Genomic DNA, 10,362 nt, shown 5'->3' with positions numbered 1-10,362 from the left:
CTCTCACTAGTTCATAAAATTTAGTACTACTTTCAATTTCTGTAGGAAGGACATCGCTGGATGATGACTTTAGATGAATTTGAAACAGAATTTATTCAATATTTAAGCTGTTTGTCAGATACAGAACAGTCTAAAATGATAGTATAGATTCAAGGTACAGATTCATTCCTGAATGTAGTCATCAATATGATCATCGACTCATTCGTTTCGATATTCTTGAACTAGTACTTGCTCAGCTTAGATCAGGCACTTAGTGAATTGAATAATTGCAGAATGGAGCCATTATATCACCATCAATTCTTTGCTTGCTAAAACAAAATAAAAATTCTTAGATTGGGGTGAATTCTTAATTAGGTGTTACTTCAATAATCCGCGTTAATGTAGTTCCCTCATCGTTGGATTTAGGTGCAGTCACAGTACTTGTTTCAGAATCTAAAGCTTCCATGATGTCAATTCGTCTCTTACGACGCGAAATCGAGAAACGTCCGAGTGATTGTGGACTAAAGAGAGGCGCCATAGATCCACGACGATTTCCTAAGCCAAATATACCACTACCGATGATAGGTAGATGTGTTGGTTGGCGGACTCGTGGATATCGTAAGGATGTCTTCAGACCTAACTGTTTCCTAATGGTATCATTGGTAGATGCATAGATGACGGGATTTAGAAAGGCATTAAAGACGATTGGCAATAATACTACGCGCTTCATGATATAGTAATCACTAAGTGAGACCAATTTAAATATAATTAGAACTTGATATACTAAGCGAGGTAGCCAACATACAACAAAAACGATAAATGAGATAAATGCCATATAAGTTAATTTTCTTCTGATTACTGCTTTAATATTCCTGCGAATCATGATCCAGTCTGCACCCGGGCCACGGACTTTTAGCGAAGATAAACTGTTGGTTTTACCCGTGCGTCGAGAAATATCGACATAACAGAATATGGTTATCATTAAGGGGAGATAGAGACGGAAAGTCTCCAAAATAAAGAATAGCATGAAATCAATTGGTCTAGCAATTATTTGGCATGGGCTGTATAACTTCGATTGATTTGATATATGAGAGTCACGTAAGATATAATCGACTGGCCAAGCAAAGGATAGAGCCACCAGGGTAAATAATAACGTAGATGTATTGCGTCTACTAAAGACTCTTTTGTATTTAGTTGGTTTAACGACAGCATACCAACGTTCAATACCCATGGAGGCAATCATCTGCACTGATAGATAGCATGGTACATGAAGCAGATATTCCGATGATATCAGTCGACAGAATATATCTCCAGCTAATCCTTTTGGAAGGATGTAATCTGCGATTGGAATAATAAAGGAAGGCATTAAAAATAAGATGCAAGCTTCAATTAAACCACTGACTGACAAACCAAAGATAAATTTATTGGATGATTGACGCATTATTTTTTTCCGACGACCAAGAAGAAAGCAGATTAAGGCATTACTAGTAACAGCTAGAAAGGCTGTAGTAGCATAACATGCCTGCAATATTGGAAGAACATTAGCAGATAGTGTTTCATTGATGAAAATGTTGGGGTTCCGGCTTTCATTCATGTTATTACTTTCTAAATCCGTAGTTTCAGTTCTAATCAATGCTATTTGGTGGTTTATGTAGTAATATATTGAATATGACTTTGAGCAAGATATCAAGTTATCTTAATTATTTTAGATAGGCAATTACTTTTTTCACAAAGGAACAGTAAATTAAATTCCAGTAAAAGCAGTGTGATACAGTTTATGATCTCGATGATTGGAAGCAAATTGGCAATGTCGCTTGATGATAACAATACTGCAATTACGATTAGACAGAAAATCTTAGCCAAGACGGTATGAAGTAACAGATGGAACTTTTCGGGATTATGCTAAATAAAATATTGAAAGATGTAGATTGTCAAGAAATTAATGATGTGAATAAATTCTTCAGAGATGATAATTTCACCAACAAATTACAAGAAAACTAAATGGTTGATGGATTATACTGCTACTTAATCGATAAGCAGTCTAGTCGGGAAATTATCTTCAACAAGCTACCCAAAGCATTTTTAATTTAGAATAGTTCTATGATAAAATATTGAAATTAATGTCGAGACCAAACTCTAGCACGCAAATAAAATTCGTTTTCGTCGATTATAGTGATATTAAAAATCGGTTTGTATTTTTTAATAATAAAATTTGAATTACTTGATAACGATCAATATGACACTAAAGTACCGACTGAAAGCCTATATACCAGAGATCTCTACACAATAAATATCTTTCTAAAGCAGAAAATTGCACATATTACTCATGCAAAAGTAAAATAGCAACTATCGGTTATTGTAGAAATTAGATTGATAATATAGAAGATAAGTCTAGCAATAATGAACAAAGATAAATTAGTCAACACCGATTATAAATCTATTCAAGGTATCCTTTAATTTATCTCTGATGGAATTCATGAATTTTAAAGTAGATGGTAAGCATAGATAATAGCTTATAGGCAAAAATAAATGCATGCAAGCCCATCAGCTAATGTCATGCAAAATAAATTAATGTGTTAAATATAGCAGTTTTAAATGATAACCTTAGGTAATAATTAACTTTAGCTACAGTCATCAGGTAGGGTAATATTGAATATTTAAAAATTAAATACTCCATGGCGATTGATGCATGACTTTAACAATCAAATTGACCTAAGCAGAAACTAGAATTAACGTTGTTTATTAGTTGAGCTTCATTATTCTATTTGATATAGTCAACAGGATACAATATCGACCTTCACTGAGATTCTTAACTGTGACCTTAGGTGCTTAATAAAGTTAATATGGAGGCAATTGCCGAGATCATACGATATTCACATTGTCTAGAAGACTAACCAAGTTGGATTGTGAAACCTTCCTATTTGCATAATCTAAATAGGTTTGGCTCCAGCTGTGTCAATAAGTATAGGCGTCAAGATGATAACAATTTTCAGCAAACCTATTTACATTTTTATCAAAAGCGGATAAATTATACGGATTTCCTTTTATCCTAATCTTAATCCCACCCGTTTATTCCAGATAAGGATTTAATGTAGCGTTGTTCTATATTGACAGTAGGCAAATAAATTCTCATTTGCATTACATGCATGCCATCTAGCTCTGTTCTATGATACAACATAGATCTTGTAATAGAAATACTAAGAGGCATATTTCTGTAAACAATCTTGCAAGAATTTGATACTAGCATGAAAGCATCGATTTATAGAGTAATGGATATTTCTGCCATAGAGTTAAATATATAGCTCAATAATATTCATGATATGATTACGTACTCAATATAATAACATAATAACCGAAAGGAGGAAATTCAATGTATACTTAATACATGAAAAAATTTTTCCTCGTTAGTTTATTAAATATAAACCGGTAGTTTCTTTGTGAAGTTATTATGAAAGAGAAAGTATATTCGACTATATTACTTTCTCTTAATAATATTTAATAGTCTTTGATTAGGATGAGTTCTGTAGCTTTACTATACAGTATTTTAAAATCAGCTTTAGTTTTATTAATTAATAAATTTCATAATAATCTTTTACTTTTACCTAATATACCTTATTATTTGCCTAAATATGATATGGACTATGATGGTGGGTTGGATGAATCAGCGGCTACGGGCTTAGTAGCCATTCACAGAAAATATGCAAGGGATTTTAATAAAGGTGAATACTTTATTGTAGATAGTAATGGAGGTACAATGCGGTAGTTACGGTAGATCAGCGTGTAAGCCGTCGTGAAGTAAAGTGAGGAAGTACTACTACGACCAATAGTGCAACTGAATGAATCTGAGGCAGAAATCATCAGTATTTATAGTTTTAGAGAGAGAACATATGCAGAGAACAGTATTATAGAATTAGATACATCATATACCATAAACAGACTATATAATAGTGCATGGGTGTAGGAAATAGCCAAGACTGTAGGTGCTACAAATTACTAAATACGACAAGCTATATTTAAGCATAGTTGAAATAGACTTTAGAGGTATCTATATTCGGAACATAACGAAATGTCTATATTTACGAACATGTCTAAAAACTACAGTGAAACTAAATACACTACATGGACTAAACTGAATCATTTTGTGAATTGAAAAAAATTAATTTACAATGTAATGTAATTCGACATCTAACTATCGTATTTAATCAGTAACGATTATATTTTTTTGATTCGCCCTTAGAGTAAGATTATGTAACAGTTTAAACAGGCGCAATCGATCATAAAAATTTCAAGCTGTAAGTAAATTGGAGTTTTCATTGTTATATTTCGCCCCTGCTGGCTATTTTTCAGTATTTCGCTGCAATATTAGGAGAAAGGCCGTTGTAAAAATAGAGCAATGAAGGTTACATTTATGTCACATGTTTACGGAATTGCATATGCAGCCCTTTGATATTAATTTTAATATTAATGCATTAATTCTTTCAATTTCATTTGAATAATACATATTTTCAATAAGGTATACACATTTCAGTCTATAAATCAATTTACTATGGAAGCAGTATAAATATAATCCAAAAATGCTTTTCAGCATCTTACTATTTATTAATTTCAATGTCATGTGTTTACTAATTCTTTAATCTTAACTGCCCAAGTCACGCCTAATCAACCAAACAAAGTCTATAAATTAGCCAGTGTTCTCGAAATAATGTATTCGTATATAATTTCAATAATTCTCTTATGTAATGCTATTTCATTTCAAAATGATTGGCTAACTACTAACTTAAATTTAAGCTTCTCATACTATGCAAAACCAATAAACCAATTATAAAATTACTTCAGTTCGTAAATAAATAGCATTCTACTTCTTGGAACTCATATTATTAATAATATAATAATATATCGTACTAAATTATAGCGATAGATGAATTCCTACTTTTCTTAGATAAGGGGACTGAAACCGGCAAAAATATTCTAGCTATAAATGTTAAATGTGAAGCTTACTTCGCAATTATTGACTATTCGATATCCAAATTTTCTGGTTAAAGTGCAATAGTTAATAGTTCTTAGCACTTGATTTGTAAGTAAGTTTGGGATCTATTTCTCGATAGAAGACTGTATCATTAATTTACTAAAATACTTATAGCACCAAAAATTTCTAAATGTATTGTCATTAAAATCATTAATAACACTATTTCACGATATCATTTATAAAATGATTTCTATCAATAAATAACTGAATCTCTCATTATTTTCAAACTAAAAATGTGATAAACGGTAAAGTAGAAGATTAACGAATACATTTATATAACAGACGACATTTTTACCATAATATTATGCTCAATGATATCATTTAGAAATTACTAAATTTTCTACTTAAGTAAATTAAAAGTTTCCGGGAATAAACTAAAAATTCTATTTTGATCCTAAAAATTGAGATAGAATAAGAGTAAATCCAAGTTTTTCAATATTTACAATTTCTTTCTGTGTCTAGTATCCAATTTATACAGTAGATACTAATTATAACTATCCTAAGAAGATCATTAATGATTTTGTCACAAGTAAACGAAAGACTGAAATACAAAACTTTAGATGTAATCCAATCAAGAGTTCAGCAAAAAACACTTATAGTTCTTTCATGCTTCATCAATGAAAAACATTATCTTTTCAGCCTATATTCTATGAACATTAACTTTTTCTTTTAAGTGGCACACAAAGCTATAAAATGAAGGTAAAATCGAATTAAAAACTTCTTAATCTTACTCAAGTTGAATGACATAAAGTATTTATGAAAACATAAAAATATTTAATTTCATAAGTATAAACCTAAAAACAGCGATATTTTAATTTCGTAATATTTTAAAATATTTTGTTTTATTCATTCATCAAGATGTTGACCTTGAAGCTTAGTAGTGGTTTATCTTAAGCCTTAAATTGCATTCTATCAAAGGAAATAAAAATATTTTTATGTCGTTATAGTTACATTTAAAAGTTAACTAAATAACTTTGTGCAAATACTTTATTCGACCTTGGCTAAATGTTTTACTCGTCATTCACCTACGTTTAACCATATTGAATTTTCATTGTTTATGAAGATGAAAAGTAAATAAGCAGATTACATGTTAATCTCTTCACAATAGTTTAGTGATAGATACTAAGGTCATTTTCCTAAGCTGATTCCCATCATCAATATATTTCCTCCCTAGTGTTACTATATGATGCAATGATCATTCACAGTTGTATAATTTACAATATCTAATGCTCTCTATGAAATAACTGAATCGCTATTTCCTGTCATTAGAAATAATTTTTTATCAACTGGGTGTTGCCCGTATGTTCATAATAATTATTAATCCGATACAAACGATACGCTAATATTTGTACAAGTTTGATTGCTGTTCAGGCTAATGATAGAGATAATTGTGTTTATTACTAGTGTGAGAGTAAACCATGTTTATCATGCGATAATAATTGAATTTTAATATCTCGATTTGGTATTAAACATAGTAATTATTTATTTTATGTATTCAACCGTCTGTAATTTGCATTATTTCAACTTTATTATCAATCATTCTAGCAAATAAATTGTAATAATTGCGATAGGGCTGCTCTTGCATTACTTTTGAACATGAAGGAACTGGTTTGACGTGCCATCATTTCTTTTATTCCTCATATGATCATATCATTGCAATTTCGAGTAGCTATTTTACTTAATCAAGCGAAATAGTTCGACTTATCGCTACGAAAGGAAATATGATGGTGCATTTTATACACTTGGGAAGCTTAACGAATTCCCGATAGTGTAGCAGATCAATTTTGATCAACGTTTGTTGTTTAGTATCTATGGTTCTGTTTCAAGATGGTCGATAAGGAGACCAAAACATAAAAATAGCAGTTTAAATACTACAATAAAATTTTAATTTGTGCACAACAATAACAGTCCTCGATATTGTTCTCTACTTTAATGAGCGATAAACTGATGATATATATAATATACCTTTAAAATGTTTCAGATCCTTATTTTCCACTTATAACGGAACAAAAATCTTTAATAACAGCTCCTGCTTCGAAACTAAAGTTTAACATAAGAGTATGCGCAGCTTAACTGCTAAAATAAATCCTTTGCGATACTACCTTCTTCCTAGATAATAGTCCTTTGGTATTTACGGTATACCACTGATGATATTTTTGTTATTGTACCCACTTATGATAGCAAGTACCGTTAATCCGTAATAACAGCACTCATATTAAAACTTGACTTTGAAATTAGGGCATGAAGAGCTTGCCTGTTTCAATAGATCCGTAGATTATCTATTTCGATAAATTGCCCGTTAAAGTCCATGGATTGAAATTAAAGTTTTTATTGTCACCATTTTCACTTACAACGGTACGATAATCCATAATAACGGCTCTCATAATGAAATTAAAGTTTGAGCTCAGAGTATACTTCGCTTGAATACTCTAATAAGCCATTAACTCGGGGATGTACAAGTCCTTGGCGAATCTATTTTCTTCTTAGAGAATAAGCTGCCCGCCAGTATTTATGATATACCTTTAAAAAATTTTTTTTTATTACACGGATATGCACTTTTTATTATCTGCAATGAAAACGCTCACACTAAAATTAAAGTTTCGATTAGGGCATGGATAGCTTACCTGTAATAACAAGTACTTGGTATACGGCTCAGTAAAATAGCAATGCTCTTATCTGTGATAGAGTTTTACTTCAGTGTTTAAACACTAGCAAAATGGGTTTAGCAATTATATTCGAATAAATTTTTAAAATGATGCTATTAATATTTGAAGGTATTGACGGTAGCAATGTACGCCTATTATAGCAAATTGAAACAAACAAGATATTGCCAAGATCTATACTCAAGTTTTCGTTCACTTTTTAAACTTTGATGAGCTCTTTTCGACAACTTTGCCGCTAATAATAGATGAGAATAATATCAACGCTTATAGGCCTATTCAGCTTTTGGAAAGTTTTAGTTCATTTTTCATACCCTGCCGATCTCGATTTGACTATGGATTGTAAAATTAGTCTCACCTGGATGACTTGTTTAATTTTTGATGAAATTAATGGCAGTATACAGCAGATAACAATTACGCCCGTACTAAGATCACTAATCAAGTTTTAAACCCTTTCTCAATCTCTTACCCGTCCTTTTAGCTACTGATATTGGGAAAAACTATGAAGACGAAGGAAATTAACACTTGATAAAATAACCACTACTACATCAAACGATAACAGCGGTACTAAGATATTTGATAATATTTTATGTCTGTATTCAAGCTATAATTAATTCTTCAAGAATTCTCTTACGAATAAGGTTTCTAGAAAGGAATTTGTAATCGTAGTAACACTGGTAATAGTTAGAACAGTTAGAACGATACTGCTATCCGCAATAAAATTTTATTTGTTTGCGTAAAAAAACTCTCATCGTCATCATTTAAATTAAGGAAGCTCTAATAGAGCAGTTGCAATATGATGATTAATAATTTAGTCTTCACAGCCAATATTAACAGCCCAAATACGGAGCTGTAAGTATTTTTACTTACAGATACGCAGGATAAATTTGGGCTATGAATAGAACAGATTAGCTTTGAAACAATGCTATTTCATATTAGTATTTTACCATAGTAACACGCAAAGGATTTCTATCTATAATGGTAAAGCATGTGATACTCCAGAATAAGTATTGCTAATTATAGTTGTTAAAGTTAGTCGATATCTAATATCTAATAAAAAAAGATATCGCCACCGACATTCAGTTTTAGCTGTATAAAATTTCAGGTCAATAGATGAGAATTACATAGGCCCTAACATGGTTGCATAGGACTTAAAAGTAGTCGGTATTTAAAAATAAATTTTTGATTGGTAAATTTACTGAGATCAGAAGGAATAAAGATAGCAGAGACATACTATCTTGCAACTTATTGATTCGATGAGTTTCTAACCCCCTATTGCAGCTAAAGTTGCATATCAGATAGAGCTCATATATGCACGTACATTTCTGATATGGAGTTATGTGCTATTGCTAAGCTCTAATTGGACCTATCTATTGCGTCCTATTTATCACCTTCAATACTATAAATTCATAACCGATCCAAGAATTAATCAGTACTAGTCCAAACTCCCGTCGCTTTGCTGACGGTTTACGATAATGTACCCATTTGTTAATAATTTGTTAATAAAATTAACAGATAGTATTATCATTCGATAATATATATGTTATATATCCCGGTAATAGTAATGTACTATGCTATATTAAGATTAGTTAATGGTCCAAAGCACATTATGATAACTAATGTACGGTGATGGATATGCCAAGTTAAGATTAGCAGGTACTGTAAGATATCTACAGTGCGGTACAATGCCCTTAGTCCTGTGGTCAATTCTATACCAATCATTATAATGTGTCTAAGGATTGCTTGAGTATTCGATAACAACCGTTATAAAAAAATGTAATAATCAAAATGGCTGAGTAGAAAACTCTATAAAGATTCTATGTTTATTCAATTTTCATCAGAGTATTACATCAAATCATAACTTAAAGGCCCAGTGGCCACCCTTAGTGATATAACAGATACTATTTCAAAAATCAGTACTCTGTAGAAATTACTACCTTAGAGCTATTCGTTTTACATGAAGAAATCTTGAGGTAAAAAGTACAGTAAGAATCTTATACTGACCTATTGAAATGAACCCATAATCAGAGTCATCTAACAATAGTATAAATACCCCTGCGCTGCTCGTAGGGAGGCTGGCTGGCATTTCTCTAATTGAGTAGCGACTATTCAATTTTTAAATCCTAAATCTACTACTTATAACCCTCTGGCTTGACTATTTTGAGAATTTCTAATTTAATCCATTCTCAACTTTCTGAGACTATAAGTATCATTTGACAATATTTATATTTTGATTAGTTTATCATTGTATATGCTAGCTTATAATAACAATAGCATTCAGTTTGCAAGCATCCGACCAGCTTGATGAAGAGCTTATAAAAATTTCCCAATGTCTGTGAAGGTCCAATGAATCTTAACAAAATTCTTTGACGCGTAAATAACAAATTGCACTTTGATCGGATGTTCAAAGGTTATTTTAATTAGCGTCACATGATGGGATTAAATTAATAGCCCTTTTCTATTTCTTTCTTAGGTGTTCTTTAATTCGAATGGATTAATGAGGTATCGAAGCTGCATAAATTGAATTAAATTTAAACGACTAAATTCATAAGCATTACAATGATATTAATAAAAATCTAATTTATAGCCTGATTGCTAATCTATGAACATCTTTCCATTATTACAAGCAATCGCTAAGATATCCTAACAACAGTATTACTGGTCATTTTAAGCGTCTGTTGTTCAGTTCAAGGATTC

At 31.1% G+C, this 10,362-nt stretch overlaps 1 protein-coding gene across 1 annotated transcript; it reads right to left on the bottom strand.

The window, feature by feature from the left end:
• Positions 1 to 346: 346 nt before the first annotated feature.
• Positions 347 to 1,573, bottom strand: TRIADDRAFT_62216 (uncharacterized protein; the record flags this gene model as incomplete). The annotated part of the gene is made up of 1 exon (XM_002118136.1): positions 347 to 1,573. The coding sequence occupies one exon, from the start codon at positions 1,571 to 1,573 to the stop codon at positions 347 to 349; it is 1,227 nt and encodes a 408-aa protein (XP_002118172.1).
• Positions 1,574 to 10,362: the final 8,789 nt, after the last annotated feature.

This window comes from Trichoplax adhaerens, genomic scaffold, assembly GCF_000150275.1.
Source record: "Trichoplax adhaerens TRIADscaffold_38 genomic scaffold, whole genome shotgun sequence".
Lineage (NCBI taxonomy): Eukaryota > Metazoa > Placozoa > Uniplacotomia > Trichoplacea > Trichoplacidae > Trichoplax > Trichoplax adhaerens.
This window is presented reverse-complemented; position numbering and strand designations above follow the sequence as displayed.